At 40.0% G+C, this 18385-nt stretch overlaps 1 protein-coding gene across 1 annotated transcript in view; it reads left to right on the top strand.

The window, feature by feature from the left end:
• The window catches only part of HDC (histidine decarboxylase), a 908850-nt gene that overhangs the window by 379116 nt on the left and 511349 nt on the right, over window positions 1-18385 (top strand). The window contains exons 6-7 of the mRNA XM_044076311.1: window positions 5211-5373; window positions 5457-5547. Of these exons, the coding sequence (XP_043932246.1) occupies window positions 5211-5373; window positions 5457-5547 (254 nt within the window). The remainder of the gene's footprint in view (window positions 1-5210; window positions 5374-5456; window positions 5548-18385) is intronic.

Here is an 18385-nt window from a genome sequence, read left to right as displayed (position 1 = left end):
TTCAGATCTAGTCAGAAAAGATATTCTTGTAATTGGAGATCCGATTATTAGAGGAATTGATACTTATATTTGCAGAGAAGATAATGAACATTGAGTAGTGTTATGCTTGCCAGGAGCAAAAATAGAAGATGTGAGACAAGTCTTAGAATGCTTTAATGTAAGGCAGTATGGATCTATTTTTATTCATCTCAGTACAAATTATCTCATCCGCAAGAACTGTCTGACTGTTACTAGGGAACGTATATCCCTATTAGATAGTACAGATTGTACAAGTGTTAGGACATATTTTTCACATTCACATATAGAAAGCAGTCAGGTCACTGTGAATGAACAAATTTTTGGGGTAAATACCTACATGAAAAATGTCCTGTTTTTAAAAATGGAAATGTGTAAAGCATCAGAGCTTAATTTTGGGCACCCACATGTTCAAGTAGGATGGTGTGCATTTGTCAAGACCAGCAAAGAGAATTTTTGCAGTGGATATTTTGTGATATTTGATAAAAACAAGGCAGAATTTTTGACAGGTGGAAAATGTAACAGTTTACAAATAACATTTGATGCATCCCTAATGGTTGTTAATGCTAGGAGCATTAAGATATATATATGTATATATATATATATATATATATATATATATATATATATTTTTTTTTTTTTTTTTTTTATTGGAAAATTTGCTACCCTCCCACAAGAGTGATATTGTCACTGTTTGTGAAACATGGTTAAAGAACAATAACTGGAAACCAGTTCTGTCAGAGTAGAATGCTTTTACTATAACAGACATTCTAACAAAAAATCAGATGGAGGTGTTATGATAGGGATTAAAGATAGTTTTCAGACCTGTGATGATTCATGTTCAGTGATAACATCAATACCATAGATTGTGTAACTGACAATAAAGACAACCCTGGAACATATAACAATTGTTGGAGTGTATGGACCACCAAAGTCAAATGCTGATGACCTATAAGAATTCATACAATTCTTGTATGAGCGGTGGTGCAGCGGTAGCATTGTTGCCTCACAGCAAGAGGTTCTCCCATTCGATTCTCAGCTGGAGTGCAAGGAGGCCTTCTGTGTGGAGTCTGCATGTCCTCCCCGCGGTTGGGTGGGCATTCGATACACATGCGTAAATGGGCGTGCCTTCATTGAAGGTTGAACGTCGATCTGGCACCTCGACATTCATGAAAATCTACTGCCAATCATTAACGGACCGGAGTTCCGCTGTGGCAACCCCTAACCGGTAAAAGCTGAAAGACAACAACTTGTATAAAACACAAGATGCAAAAATATTAATAGCTGGGGACTTAAATTTGTCAGAAACAGACTGGAATAACATTGATTCAACAACATTAGTAAGGAAATTATTCACAACATACGTTCAGGAACAGCAATTCCTTCAGATTGTAAAAAAAAACTACCAGGGAGCAGAACATACTTGACATTGTTTGTGTTCCTGAACAAACTACTGTTACTTCGTATCATGTCTTACTACCATTGATGTACAGTGATCATGAAGTTATTAATGTTAACTTTTTGCTAGATAATTCTGAAATCTAAACCAACACACAGAAGATTAATTACAAATTATATGGAAGCAAAAAGGTCACTGGGTAAAACTAATTAGAGTGATGCATTTAATGGGAAAACTGCAGAATAAATGTGGAAAGTTTTGAAAGAGAACTTGTTTGAGTGCAAAAAAATTTAAAAAAAATTTAACAGCAGGATCTAGGCACACAACATCAGAAAGATACATTTCCATAAGAACAAGATGCTTGATTAAGGTGAGAGACAAAAAATGTAAGAAATGGAAAATGGGTCAGACTACAACTTTGAAAAATGAAATAAACAAGCTGAACAAATTCCTCAAGATTGGAGATATGTGCTTATTAAATCTGCCTTTAAGGGAAAGGGAAGTAAGACAAACCCAAAGTCATACAAACCTTTAGGTCTACTGTCATGTTATGGAAAAAGTAATATTAGATAAGTTATTGTGAGAAATGGAAAGGTTGGGATTTGAAACCATATATCAGCATGCATATGTTGAAAATAGATCTATTCCTACCTGTAACATTATGTTCTATAACAATATAATAACAGCTATGAATTAAAAATTCTGCTGTGATGTAATTTATATAGACTTACCTTCAGTGTTTGACAAGGTCATGCACAAAACACTGATCAATAAATTAGAACAACTACATATTGATGTGCACTGGATATGATGGATAGCTCAGACATGCCAAGTATCATACAGCAACAGGACAGGTGAAATTCTTGGTTAAAGCCAGGGTGCCCCACAGGGCTCTGTCCTAGGCCCATATTTGTTAGACTGTGTCTTACAGACCTATCTTTTTCATTTGAGGTGTTCTACAGTCTGTATGCAGATAACTTGAAATTGGGTAAACTGATTACATGTGTTACAGATAGGGCACATCTGCAAAAGAACTTGACTAAATTGACCATTTGGGCACAGGAGAATAATATGTTGATAAATACAGCAAAACCAAGCATATGAGATTTGGGAGAGATAAACTGAAAGGTGACTATTTAATACAGCACACAATGATTGAAACTGCAGTGCTTTGGTATATTGGCAAGCTAGGGCATTGTACACAAGTATGTATGAAATATGGCCTCCACATACAGAGCAATTAAAAAAAAATCACAAAAAACTATGACTGCTGTATAGAGGTAAAAATTTCCTTACTGTATGTACCAGAGCCACTCGACACTACATACCTACTCCCTTTTCTCTTATATGGTTTTCCCATCTTGATTAACCGTCCAGCCACCCTAAAATCTAAATTAAAACAATATTATTACCAGGAAGCAAGATTTGCAGTTCATGTAAGTCACAGAACATATCACTGTTCAACAATAAAAAACTAATTGGCGAGAATTATCTCACCAACTAAATTATACCCAACTTCTTTTATCACACAAAATTATATTTAATCCCACTTTCTGCCCAGCTATAAGTACAATTCTCCACCACCACTACCTCCCAAATCATCATCTTCTGACAAAAATCGACTTGACATCTATAAGTCTTACAGAAACTGAGGTCAAAGCCTATATTCAGACTATGTAGCAAAAGTCTAGAATACAATCCCTTTATCAATAAAGGCATTCTGTAACTTTCATACATTTAAGCTGCAACTAATAGAATTCCTCCCATATTCCTGTTTTTGCACATGCTGTTCTCCTGGCTAAAAATTTTGTCTCTGCCTCCTCTAAAACCTATATACACCCTGTCTCTCATTTTCCTTGTTTATATCTTCATTTTATTTCCCTTATTCTTAATCTTGCTTTTATTCTTTACTTCTCCTTTCTGACATATCTACTCAACTTATCACCTATAACAAATACTTATTTCTCTCCCTCTCCCCTCCCTTCCTCTCCTCCTCCTCCTTATCCACTGTTTGAATTTTCCTCTCTGACATTTGTTTTACGAGTGAGTAATGAACCCTTGCACTTACAATCTGCCAACATGTTTCTATGCTACATGATATTGTGTTTATCTTGTTTTAATTATGGTATATGTGTATTATTATATATGACATGTGTGTTAATATTTGCATTCTTCTCACGTCAGTATTGCAACAATTTCAGGGTTGCTGTGAGTAACAGATATACAGTATGTTGCATTTCAAAGAATAACATCCCAGTCAAACTGTTTTTCTGCCTGATACTCAACCAACAGATATTAACATTAATGTACACATATGCTCATGTATGTGTGAGAATAAATGCCATTTTATGAATAAGGTGTAAATATATGGATTACTAAATAAAGCTAAAACAATATATTTCAATGTGCAGTGTTACATACACATTTCTTATTAAACATTATGACAATATGGAGAGATTTAAATAGTTACAGGTGAGCTTATAACTGGTAGGTTGTTGCAATCCTGTCTTTAATATGCTCTTTGTTATTCTGCTTCTGTCAGTTCACTTCTTTTAATGAATGTGAGTCCTTCATCTCACCTGAGTGATTAGCCTCATCCATTACTCCCCATGTAAAACATGCTTTAAATAACAAGGCTGTAAAATAAAAAGTATATCATGCTTGCATATATTTTTATAAAGCAAGACTGAGATTATTAGCGTGAATCTTGTGTGACAAACATTTGCATTTTATCATCAAAACATAAATCATAAAATTCCACTGAAATGGGAAGTACAAGTAGTTTGAGCATATAGGGTTTAACAAGGGGGCTTGAAAGATAGGATTTTCACCCTCTTCCTAATATTTATTGATACGCTTATCAAAATTCATTTGACATCTTTACACTTAAACATATGTAAACTGTTTAACTCATCTAAAGTGTTTCAACAGTTCTGTGTATGTGTGTAATATTTACTAAAAGCTTATTGTGGTCTATAGGTTTTATAGAGCTCACGCATGTATGCCTATAAAAGTAACCATGGGCTATTTTTATTTATTTATTTAATGTTTGTTGACCGGGAAGGTCCGACTGGGCACATGCCCTTTTTAAGTGAAGGCCCGGGGGAAAAGCCCCAAACAGATTAAAGAGTGATACAAATAACAAATTATACAATACGTAAACTCAAACAGTAGTGGTACATACAAGGATTACAAGATATAGAGTTATTCAAAAATAGACAGAGCAGTTCATTATACAAGAGAAACATGGTAGAAAGTAGATATTTTTCTTTGTTTAGATAGGTATGACTAATTAAGAGAGAAGTAAAGTTAGAATAGGCTGTAGTGGGGAAGTTCAGAAAGAAAGAGAAGAAAGGACTATGCACAGAGGAATAGACAGGGGCTCTAGAGAGAGAGTATAGGAGGGGAATTAGATGGGAAAGAGAGACTACTATCAGGTTGAGTGAGTAAAGAGCAAAAGTGAGGTGTAGTGAAGGAAAGCCTATAAAGATGGTAGGAAGGCGAGGGTGAGAGCAGAGCCAAGAATTACACAGGTGAGATTTGAGGAGTAATTTGAACTGTAGGTGATTTGCTATGGTAAGTATGTTTTGAGGGTTTGAATTCCATGTTCTGGTGATGTGGTTGGAGAAAAGAGCTTCCACAGTTATGTGTTTATTACTCTACCATTGCATACATGGCACTATAGCTCTCCATTTTGCTGAAATATAAGCAATGGGCTTTGCAGTACTCTATTGGTACAAACATTTTGCATTTATGGACAGTAATGGGAAAATAAAATGATATTTGTTTCTTGCAGGCATGAAGGAAGGTCTGTGGCTCCATATTGATGCAGCATATGCAGGAACAGCTTTTGTATGCCCAGAATTTAGGGGATTTTTGAAAGGAATTGAATATGCTGATTCATTCACCTTTAACCCATCTAAATGGATGATGGTTCATTTTGACTGCACAGCATTTTGGTAAGTACAGTTAATACAGAAGGTAATCAAATAAATCAAAAAGGTATAAATCCTACAGCTGAAAATTCACTTCTTTCTTGCAGGGTGAGAGATAAATACAAACTGCAACAAACATTTAATGTCAGTCCCATGTATTTGAAGCATGCCAACTCTGGTGCCACAACTGACTTCATGGTAAGAAAAACTCACATAGAACTCTAAGTGTGCCAGTAGTGTCCAATAAAATAAATGGCTACTTTTAAAAATAAAATCAGAACTTAGCAAAGAGCTTTGAATGCTTTTACAGGACAGCATTTAAAAATATGTTTATCTTGCTTTACAAATAAGTATGTCTGGAACCATTTATAATTTTATTTTTCTTGACACCTAATTTCAGCATTGACGTATAAAAAGTCAAGTGCAAAATTACTTTTTCTGTTTGTGTTGAGAGCTGTCTGACAGTTTGGGCAGAGGATTATGACTATAAAAGAGAAGCTTCTTGTAGTTCATGGTTTGAAACTCTCTTCATCCAGTAGCATCCTATGTGATTTCGAATATCTGATTTAAACACACACACACACACACACACACACACACACACACACACACACACACACACATACGCACACTGCTCTTGGCTTAAGTCTGAAGATGATCAGTGCCCCCCCATAGTCAACAAAAAGAAATATGTAAATTAGTAGACACTTAAGACATTGAAGCAAAATGTATGAAGAACAAAAAAAATACTTGTTTTCCCACCTTTCTAAGCTAGTATAGTCCAATTTTCAGGTTAGTGCTGAATTCAGGGCTGTGTTACACGTTTCTGTGTTTGCCCATACCTTACTTAGATAGAAGGACATTTCTCTGTTCACCTGTGAGCGAGGGGAGCTTTGCGCAGCCTATCTGTCCCTGGAGGAATGGTTTCAGACCAGAAATTAGTAGTTTATTGGCCATTTTGGGCTAATTTCTATCTCTTTCATTTCCCTGCTATAAAACCAGCAATTGCGAATTTTTTCGCTTGTATACAGCTCAGCAAGCTCCTGCCTGGTGCCCTGCAGAGTTCTGCAGCAGCAGAGAGACAAAAGAGAGACTTTAGAGTAATTATCATTTTTCTGCATTTTCTTGCTGCCTTTAGCTAATTCCACCTAAAACACCGATTTTTTTACAGTTCCTGTAATTTAAAAAGCTTGTTTCAGCTACATATTATACTTAGTTTACTGCCTGCACTTTAACAAAGTTGTTTCTGTGTTTAAATTACCTGTTTAACTGTTGTAGGCTACACACTCAAGTGTGATAGCCATTTATGTGCATTTAAAGTGTTTTTGAGTGTATCTGTTTTAGGTTCATAGGTTCATAGGTTTATACTAGGCTATCTGCCCTAAGGCATTTATAAGCCTAGCCCAAATTTTTGTGGCCTTATATGAAAAAATACTGTGCCCATTAGTTTGTTGTGCCTCTGTCCAGCAGTGACACAGAGATGATTCCCGGGATAAACCTATGATCTCCCATCCACAGGTCAAGATTTCTCTTGAACAGAGCCAGCGAGGTGCTCTGCCTCACATGGATCGGGATTTTATTCCACAGCATAGGGAGTCTCTGAGTGATAAATCTATCCCTCCAGCACATCCTATTTATATCCGTGCTAAGGTTTAAGTCGCTTGCTCTAGTGGTTTTGGTGGATTTGGATTTTTTGAGGTGGAGCATGTCCATTAATTCCGGGTTGGACATGGCCTTGTATGTCAGGCACATGTCACCTCTGAGCAGACGGTATGCAACTGAATAGAACTGGAGTTTCTTCAATCTGGCAGCATATGACAGATTTTGGAGTCCCTTTATGCTTTTGGTGAGGAACTTTTGGGGTCTCTCCAATTGCTGCAGATGTTGGGTGAGATACATCCCGAATGGGGCATTGTACTCGATCATTGGTCTGATAAGTGAAGAGTACAGGGGAACAATGACCTCACTAGATCTGGATGTGAATCCCTTCATGATCAGGTGGACAATGTAGAAGGTCTTTCTAACCACTTTAGCAACGTGAGTGTCAAAAGAAAGGCCACTGTCAACCTGGGTCCCCAGGTCCCTGATAACCTCTTCTGTGCTTAGTGGATTGCCACCTATATGGTAGCTTGGGGTTACCTTGTTTTTCCCAAAGGGTATGACTATACATTTTTTGGCGTTTATCTTCAGGCCATGGCTCTGGCACCAGCTATCTGTTTCTGTGAGTCTCTTCTGAAGGATATCCGTGTCCGATGCACTTTCCACTATGGCACCCAGTTTGCAGTCATCTGCAAACTTTGTCAGCCAAAGTCCTCCCATGTTGGCCTGTACTTCTGAGAAGTAGATGCCGAACAATAGGGGGCCAAGGACTGAGCCCTGTGGGACACCACTTGTGACCGGCTTGGAGTCTGACATAGCGCCAGCAACTCTAACCCTGTGGGTTCTGTCCTTAAGCCAGTTTGCAACCCATCTTGTGACATATGGGTTTACATTTAAGCTGGTAAGTTTTTCTACAATACCCGAGTTGGGTATTGTGTCAAGGCCTTGCAAGGTCAAGGTAGGCTGTATGGACTGCCTTTCCTCATCAATGGCCTTGGTGACTGTTTCGAAGAAGTCGACCAAGTTCAAAAGGCATGATCTGCCCTTGACGAAGCCAAACTGGGTCGGGTCCAATGTCTGCAAGTCCCCTATATCTTTGTTTATGAGCTCCATTATGATCCTCTCCATAGCTTTGCAGACTAGATTTGTTAAGCTTATGGGGCGGTAATTACCAGGGTCCGTAGAGGCATCGCCTTTGTGGAGTGGGACCACAGTTGCCGTACGCCACTCCTTGGGCACGTATCCTGTGGTAAGGCTGAGAATAAACAGCTGCCTTATGTGTGGGTTTAATTCCTCATTTAGCTTGTGTAGCACACAGCCGGGGACACCATCTGGTCCCATTGATGCTGTGTTTTTAGCTTTAGAAAGAGCAGCTTTCACCTGCGCATTTGAGATGTCTGGGAGGCTACACTCTGCTGGGATAGTTATCTCTCCTTTAGGGGGGGAGAGGGGGGTGAAGTTTGCACTGAACCTGTCTGCCAGTATGTTGGCAATGTCTGTGGGTTCAGTGATTTTGTATCATTTTGGACTAATTCTGAGCATATCTGGGAGTTTCCACCCAGGTTCCTAACATAGCTGAAAAAGGCCTTATGATTGTCCTTTGACTCCATGGCAATTTTTCTCTCAAAATTGGCCTTAGTTGATTTTATGAGTGCTCGTATTTTTTACTAATAATGATCAGGGTGACTTCCCTTTTATGGATTTTGTTCTATCATGTAATAGCTTTCTCCTCTTATTGTAAAGTTTGTTAATGGCTGGGGTCCACCAGACTGGACGCTTGCCCTTTGTGGAAAGAGTCTTGGTTTTATTTGGGATTGCCTGATCCATGCAGTCCTGGAGGTGTTCATAGAAGGCATTTGTAAGGGCTTCCGCAGCTTGGGTTGTGGTTTCCACTGGCTCAGGGGCCTTGAAGGATACCACACCAGTCTTGAGTAGTGTGAAGTTTGCTTTAGAGAAGTTCTTCACTGTGGTCATTTTAGTTTGGGGTGGGGCGGGATGTGGATTTCCAGTGAGATTAGTTTATGATCAGATCTCACCAATGAGGGATATACTTCCGTGTGGAGCATTTTGTCCCCATGTTTGTGATAATGAGATCTAGTATATTTTCTCCTCTCATGGGAACAGTGACTAGCTGTTCCATGGCATTTGAATTTATGAACTCCAGGAACCGTTGAGCTAGAAAGTTAGGGCTTGAGTAATGTTCCCAGTCTATATTCGGGTAGTTGAAGTCACCCAATATGATGGTGTTTGGAGATACATTTATACCCTCCAGTGTCTTCAGGAAGGCTGTGTGGGGTTCCTGAGTTTGAGAGGGTGGCCTGTAGCATGCTACAATTTGTAGAGCAGTTTTGCCTATGGTTAGTTGCACCTGGATGGTTTCCGAGCTTGCGTTGCCACCAACCTGGAGGTGTGGGTATCCTTTATGAATATGGATACACCCCCTCCTTTTGTGGTGTGGTCCGGGTTTTGGGGCCGGAACGCATGATATGAGGTAAAACCTAATAGTGCCGGGGTGCTCTCAGGAGCCTTGAACCAGGTTTCAGTTACAGCACAGACATCGATGTTCTCCATACTGAGAAGGGCCTCGAAATATACCTGTTTTCCCACCTTTCTAAGCTAGTATAGTCCAGTTTTCAGGTTAGTGCTTAATTCAGAGCTGTGTTACAAGTTTCTGTGTTTGCCCATACCTTACTTGGTATAGAAGGAAGTTTGTCTGTTCACCTGTGAGAGAGAGGAGCTTTCAGCAGCCTATCTGTCTCTGTAGGAGTGGTTTCAGCCCAGAAATTAATAATTTATTGGCCATTTTGGGCTAATTTCTATTTCTTTCATTTCTCTGCTATAAAACCCACATTTATTAGGTTTTTGCGCTTATATACAGCTCAGCAAGCTCCTGCATGGTGCCCTGCAGAGTTCTACAGCAGCAGAGAGACAAAAGAGAGACTTTAGCGTGATTAAGTATCATTTTCTGCATTTTCTTGCTGCCTTTAGCTAATTCCGCCTAAAACGCCGATTTTTAGAGTTTCTGTGATTTAAAAAGCTTGTTTCCGCTACATATGGTACTTATTTTACTGCCTGCACTTTAACAAAGTTGTTTTTGTATTTAAATTACCTGTTTAACTGTTATAGGCTACACACTCAAGTGTGATAACCATTTCTGTGCATTTAAAGGTTTTTTTGATTGTATCTGCTTTATTTTCTGAATAAATAAATAAATAAATAAATAAATACTTGTTTCCTCACCTTTCTAAGCTAGTATAGTCCAGTTTTCAGGTTAGTGCTGAATTCAGGGCTGTGTTACAAGTTTCTGTGTTTGTCCATACCTTACTTGGATAGAAGGAAGTTTCTCTATTCACCTGTGAGAGAGGGGAGCTTTGAGCAGCCTGTCCCTGGAGGAGTGGTTTCAGACCAGAAATTAGTAGTTTATTGGCCATTTTGGGCTAATTTCTATCTCTTTCATTTCCCTGCTAGAAAACCCGCATTTGCAAGGTTTTTGCACTTGTATACAGCTCAGCAAGTTCTGCAGCAGCAGAGAGACAAAAGGGAGACTTTGGAGTGATTAAGTACCATTTTTCTGCATTTTTTGCTGCCTTTAGCTAATACCGCCTAAAACGCCGATTTTTTTAGAGTTTCTGTGATTTAAAAAGCTTGTTTCAGCTACATATTGTACTTATTTTACTGCCTGCACTTTAACAAAGTCATTTTTGTGTTTAAATTACCTGTTTAACTGTTGTAGGCTACACACTCAAGGATGAAAGCCATTTTTGTGCATTTAAAGTGTTTTTTTTATTGTATCTGCTTTATTTTCTGAAAAAAACTAAAAAACAATAAAATATACTTATTTTCCCTCCTTTCTAAGCTAGTATAGTCCAGTTTTCAGTTTAGTGCTGAATTCAGGGCTGTGTTACAAGTTTCTGTGCTTGCCCATACCTTACTTGGATAGAAGGAAGTTTCTCTGTTCACCTGTGAGAGAGGGGAGCTTTGAGCAGTTTATTGGCCATTTTGGGCTAATTTCTATCTCTTTCATTTCTCTGCTATAAAACTCACATTAGCGTGGTTTTGCACGCTGGGCTGTGCCGGTTAGCTAGGGTATAACTATTCCCGGCTACACAAAGTCTCCTCTTCAATATTTCCCTTGGAACTAGACAAACTTTCAACTTAAGAACTCAAGCCATTCATTTCTCAACCCGGCACTAGCTCAAAACTCATAGCAAGCACTGATAAACCCTAGCACTAGATCAACCTATACTGTACAGAAGGACAAGGCTCTATATGCAACCTTACCAGCCATTCAGTAAAACAGTTCACTGTACCTATCCAGGCAAGTCCAAAGGGCAGTTTCAGGTGTAATCTCCAGACCAACTGGTGAATCTGGGCATTTTGAGGCAATGTTACAACTGCCTCATGTACACAGACAACCCTCTCCTCCTAACACCAAACACTAATACATGCGAGAGATGCAATTATACAGCCAAACTGGAGGCTAAGCTCTCTCAATCCAAGACTTGACCAGACAGTCAAGAGGAGAAGGGAATTACTTGCATCACAACACATAGACCTATGAAACCAGCACTGGCAAAAAACACACATAAATACACGAAAACATACACAGAGGCTCAAAATAAAAATCTGCAAAAGCAACAGAGACCTCCAAAGCAGACATCCAAGCAACCTCCACCCCCAACACAAACCATGAAACACATAGTTCACAAAACCAGTGTGCCACGCAATCGCAGCCCTTAAGGCAAAATAACATACCGAACACACTAGTAATAGGTGACTATAGTCAGACACACTGACGTCCCACTCACTAGGCTGAACAAGGAGAAGGTCACTGTTAGCTGCCTGTCGGGTGCCAGGATCCGTCACATAACACAAGCACTCAGGTCACTCCAGAACAAGTACAAATACGACTCTGTCATTGTCCATGTTGGTGTGAATGACCTGAGCCATACTTCCCTGAACTACATGAAAAGAGACATGGAAGAGCTCTCTGATCACGTAGCCCAGGCCGGTATGACCCTGACCCTGAGTAGCACCCTGCCTCACCGAGAGTGATACCATGGTATAAAGAAAAAAATATCAATTTCAACAATTGGCTAAGCTTCTGGTGTCATTCAAAGGGGATCCAGTGTCTGTCAGCCTGGGATGACATGTTCGACAAGCCACGATGCTTCGCTAGAGACAACTTGCACCTGTCACCCTTAGGCTTTTGAATACTGGCCAAGGCTCTTGCCACCTCCATAGTGCCTTTTTTAGGCAAGGCTCAAAAGACAAACCCACCGCCGTAAATAGAACAAGTAACAAAAACTGAAGGTAATGCTACTCAATGCCAGAAGTCTAAACCTCAAAATGCATGCACTCGAGGCACTCCTCAGTATGGAGAAAATCGATATATGTGCAGTAACAGAAGCCTGGTTTAAGGCTCCAGAGAGCATCCCAGCACTACCAGGCTACAACTGATACCATACATTTTGGCCACAAAACCCAGACCGAAATACAAATGTCGGGGGTGTATCCATATTCATCAAGGATACCCACACCTCCAGGTAAGTGGCACAACACAATGCTTTAGAGATCATCCACATGCCACTAACAACAGGCAAAACTGCAGTTCAAATTGTAGCTTGCTACAGATCACCCACCATGTCCCAAGACCTCCATTCTGCATTTCTGGAAACACTGGGAAACATAAAGATCCTACCAAACACCCTGATATTGGGGGATTTCAATTACCCAAACAATAACTGGGAGAACAGCTCAAGTACTAACTCCCTTGCCCAACATTTCCTAGAATTTATAAACTCAAAACACCGTGGATCAACTGGTCAACACCCCCACCAGAGGTGACAACATATTGGACTTGGTCATCACCAACATGGGCGACCAGTGTTGCACACCGGAGGTCAACCCCTCGCTGGTTAGAGCTGACCATAAACTAATCACTCTGGATACCCACATTCTGCCTCCACCCCCGGTCAAAGAAACCACAGTGAAAAACTTTTCAAAAGCAAACTTCACATTACTAAAGACAGAGGTGGAAAGTTTCAAAGCCCCCATGCTAAAGGGTAACACTGCCCAAGCTGCAAAATCCTTTACTAATGCACTCTACTGGCACCTACAAGAATTCATGGATCATGCTATCCCAAGTAAAACCAAGACTCACTCCTCCAAGAAAAGGAAACCAGTCTGGTGGACCTCTGCCATAAACAAGTTATGCAATATAAGGAGGAAACTAGTACAGAAAAGAGTAAAATCCCAAGAAGGGAAGACATTCCTGATCAGTATCAGCAAGAAACTACAATCCCTCATAAAATCATCCAAGACTAGCTTTGAAAGAAAAATTGCCAAAGACTCCAAAGATAACCACAAGGCATTCTTTAGCTATGTCAAGAATCTAAGTGGCAATTCTCAGATCTGCTCAGAGTTAGTGCAGAATGCCACAAAATACACTGAACCGACCGATATTGCCAACATCCTGGCAGACAGGTTCAGTGCAAACTTCACCCCCTTTTCACTCCCAAAAGGGCCCATAACCATACCAGAAGAATGCAGTGCCCCTGAAATCACAGACACACAGGTTAAAACAGCCCTCTCCAAAGCCAAAAACACATCATCAATGGGACCAGATGGTGTCCCAGACTGCATCCTACACAAACTCAAAGATGGACTCACCCCTCACCTAAACACACTGTTCAAACTCAGCCTCTCCACAGGCTACCTGCCCATAGAGTGGCACACAGCAACAGTTATTCTGCTCCTCAAAGGTGGAGCCACAACAGACCCCAGGAGCTATCGCCCTATAACCCTGACTAGCTTGGTCTGCAAGGCTATGGAGAACATCATCATGGATCTCATTAAGATAGACATTGGGAACCTTCAAGCCAGTTCGGCTTTGTTAAGGGCAGATCATGCCTCCTAAACCTGGTGGACTTCTTTGAGACAGTTATCAAGGCTATAGACAAGGGAAAGGTGGTCCACACAGCCTACCTAGACTTCGCAAAGGTCTTCGACACCATTCTCCATTCTGGTATTATAGACAAGCTCACCAGCCTGAACATAAACCTCTACATCATCAACAGAACTTGTAAATATTGTAAATATAGAGTACTCCTTTCTACTCTAATACATACATGTAAAGCATATCCACAATTTCTCAAATTCCTGTAATTTCTCATTACTTATCAAATAATCATACAACCTTAACACTCAGTTTCAAGAAATTTCTGCTAACGTTTACTCAATGAAAAGCTTATCTTAATCAGTTCTACAGAACTGTTTCTGGTACTAGGTTGTACCTCTTGTAATCATATTTGTAAACTGCTAATGCATTCTCAGACCTTGCTTGTATTTCTTGTAAATCCTGTATTTAAACTGTTTCTTTTTAATGCATCAGAGGTGATCTCTGCCTGACATACAAAGCCATGTCCAACCCAGAATTGATGGACATGCTCTACCTAAAGAAAACCATATCCCCTCGAGCCACATGTTCAAGGGACCTAAACCTCACCACAGCAATAAATAGGACATGCTGGAACGATAGATTCCTGTTCCAGAGACTTCCTATGCTCTGGAACAAGATTCCAATCTACATTAGGCAGAACTCCTCGCTAACACTCTTCGAGAGAAACCTTGACAAGTGGCTGGGAAACAGAAAGTTTACCCTGGGGATCACTTCAATGGTTCTGCTGGACAGAAGCACAGGGAACTAATCTAAGGGGGTGGAGAAAGCCAACACATTCTAGTTAGGCTTATAAATGCCTTCGGGCAGATACACTAGTACCTACCTATGAACCTATGAACCTATTTGGGAAACTGTCAAAGTAATTGTGTGTGCGTGTGTGTGTGTGTGTGTGTGTGTGTGTGTGTGTGTGTGTGTGTGTGTGTGTGTGTGTGTGTGTGTGTGTGTGTGTGCGCGTGTGTGTGTGTGTGTGTGTGTGTGTGTGTGTGTGTGTGTGTGTGTGTGTGTGTGTGTGTGTGTGTGTGTGTGTGTGTGTGTGTGTGTGTGTGTGTGTGTGTGTGTGTGTGTGTGTGTGTGTGTGTGTGTGTGTTTGTGTGTTTGTGTGTGTGTGTGTGTGTGTGTGTGTGTGTGTGTGTGTGTGTGTGTGTGTGTGTGTGTCTGTGTGCCCGCACATGTGTCTGTCTGTGTTGTTCATTTAGCACATATACTCATTTTTGGAAATCATACACAAGTATTTTTGGGATGTAACTTACCAGACACCTGCAGCAACTGGAAAGACCCCAAAAGTACCTCACCAAGAGGATCAAAGGGCTCAAACAGATGCCATATGCTGCCCGGTTAAAGAAACTCCAGCTCTACTCAGTGGCATACCGCCTGTTCAGAGGCGATCTGTGCCTGACGTATAAAGCCATGTCCAACCCGGAATTAATGGGCATGCTGCACCTCAGAAAATCCAAATCCCATCGAGCTACGCGCTCGAGAGACTTGAACCTCAGCACTGAAATAAATAGGACATGCTGGAGGGACAGATTCATAACCCAGAGGCTCCCTTCACTCTGGAATAAAATCCCAGTCCAGGTTAGGCAGAGTTCCTCATTGACTCTCTTCAATAGGAATCTTGATGAGTGGATGGGAGATCGTAGGTTTACCCCGGGTATCACTTCTGTGTCACTGTTAGACAGAGGCACAGTATACTAACCTCGAAAAAGGGCATAGCAAAATAAATTTAAAATGGGTGGCGAAAGCCAAACACATTCTGGCTAGGCTTATAAATGCCCTAGGGCAGATAGCCTAGTATGAACCTATGAACCTATGAACCTATAAGTGTAGGTAGTGCAACACAAGCAGTAAACTGTCTGCATGGTACCACCATAACCTTTCACTAACTAAACTGTGACACCTCAACACTGGCCCAGTAATCAAAGAGCCTCAATCCTCACCAATGGCAACAGTGGGGGATGTACACATTGGGTGGATGACAAGTACACACACACATTAAAGTGCAATTTCCCTTAAGAGCACACAGAGACCACAGTCAGTCTAGGGCTGGCTTCTCAATCTTTCCCCAGATCCCAAATAAGACTCCCCACTGGCACAGCTATAGAGTTGAGTCCTTAGCCAGGGTTCCAAGCCAGGTCCTCCAAAACTCTCTCTGTCCAACCAGTGCTTTGTGTCCCTGCCCAAGTAGCTGACACACATGCTCTTGGAAATTTGTTTTACAAACACCCCCCCCCCCCACACACACACACACACACACACACACACACACACACACACAAACACACAAACACACACACACACACACACACACACACACACACACACACACCTGAGAAAGGTTGGCACAGGTTTACTAGCTATGCCCTCTTCTGCCCAGACTATAAGGTAGTTATCACTGCCACCAGAACCCCTTATCAGCTACTTTAAGGCCCTTAACAAAGGATATCCAATCCTACTGTGTAATGTTACTATTAATCCAAATGGTAGTTTGACCAAGAGCAAGACTATTAGGAGTGGCCTGCACAGTGTCAGCAAATAGATATGCAAGTACTCTTAGACCTTAAATATGTCTCACAGACCAGCCACAACTGAAATGTTTTTAATAAAAGAACAAGAAAATACTCAGTAATTCATAACAGTAACTTCAGAGTTCAAAATCACAGGAAATATTTAAAACGACATTGCAGGACAGTCTCAAATAAATACAGAAAACATCTAAACTGATATAACCACAAAAATCCAGTAGCTCTGGATAAAAGCTCTACCCAACACAAGATAAAATCCAAAAGGCAAGAAGAAAGAAGACTGTAGTAGAACTACACGATGGCTCCAGGTTGAAACAAAAAGCTTTAATTGTAAAACGTAAGCGCCTTCACAGTTTGAAATAACTGCTTCCTCAGACGTTCAAATACAATCTAAAAGGTTGGGATGGTGGCCTAATGGTAAAGGTGTTTGCCTTACAAACACAAGGTGTAGTGTTTGAGCCTCACAAAGGATAATTGGCTAGGCTTAAAATGGCTTACAAGGGCAGTTAGCTTAGTACTAATCTATGAACCTATCTATAAAAGAAATCACCATTTTACAATGCTTACTTCACTTTCTCCTCAGATAAAAGCAACTAAACAATTAAATATTTGATGTCATCTTAAAGCACAAGCAGAGCTATAAGTTAAAAACCAATCCACATAAATACAAGTAGAGAATACATATGTATAAGGAACATAGTTATATAACTAATATAACAATACATGCATATATACAAAGATATGTAGAAAATATATAAAGAAATAGTAATGAGTGCATCAAAAAATGCCTATAAAAACATGGCATGAACTAAATTTTCAATCACTCAATTCAATAACTGAACAAAGAATTTAATTTTAATTTTGTATTTCCCTAAGCAGTGGTCTGGCTTTGAGGAATGGTCTGATGGGAACCTTTTCATTCAAGTCCTTCTCAGTGTCAGCCCTCATCCTAATAATCCATCTAGTCTCCAGAACCTCAGTTCTTTTCCTGATGTCTCCCAATTTACCATCTAATTTAGTCTCCTCTATAACCATAAATTTAAACTGATGAGTATTACATTTCTCAGTGATATGTCTAGCTAGGGCATTAGTTTTATTCAAGCTCCTGATATCATACAAGTGTTCTCTAACCCTATCCCTCAGGCATCTATCAGTTTTGCCTATATAAAAGGACACGCATGTGGAGCAGTATGCTAGGTAGACAAGGTGCACGTAATCACATGTAGCCCTCACCTTGAACCTAAATGTCTTGTTGAAATCTGGATGAAGAAACTGTCCTGATGCATCCAAAAAATTAGAAAAATTACATTTGGTGCATGGTCTTGTTGCAAAGCTATCATTAGTATTAATATTGTGTTTCCTGCAATAGCATAACAGTCTTTTAAGAGACTTCACATTTTTATATACAAATCCAGGATCATTCTCTATCACTTCCTTAATGCGTTCATCCACTGTTAGGATGGGCCAATATCTCTTAAAAATGTCTGTTACCTGTTTAATTTTACTGGAATAGAAAACAGGCATTCTTAACCTGTTAGCTCCCTTATTGGGTGCATTAGATGTTACTTCACTTACAACTCCATCAGAGAAATATGGTCTCCCTATGATACTTCTAACACACTCCACTTGCCTTAAAACCCTGTGGACTTTAAACCTACTATACCCCCTCTTAACAAATTTGCATTCAAGATCTTGTGCCTCCTGTTTGAATACATTCTCTTCTGCACTCAATCTCGAACCCCTTAGTTCTTGCCCCCTTACTATGTTATCAAAAATATGAGGGGGGTGCATACTACTTCTGTGCAGGAAACTGGTTCTGTAGCATTCCTTTCTATGGACTCTGGTGCTAACAGAACCATCCTTTTTAATACCTTGACATCCAAAAAAATCTATTTAAGAATGTGAATAATGCATAGCAAATTTCAAGAAGGTAGTAGAGTGGTTCATATAATCT

The sequence above is a fragment of the Protopterus annectens genome, chromosome 7.part0 (genome assembly GCF_019279795.1).
Source record: "Protopterus annectens isolate FY-2018-M chromosome 7.part0, PAN1.0, whole genome shotgun sequence".
In the NCBI taxonomy this organism is placed as follows: domain Eukaryota; kingdom Metazoa; phylum Chordata; order Ceratodontiformes; family Protopteridae; genus Protopterus; species Protopterus annectens.
The sequence above is the reverse complement of the archived record's forward strand: the minus strand, read 5'-3'. Positions and strand labels throughout refer to the sequence as shown.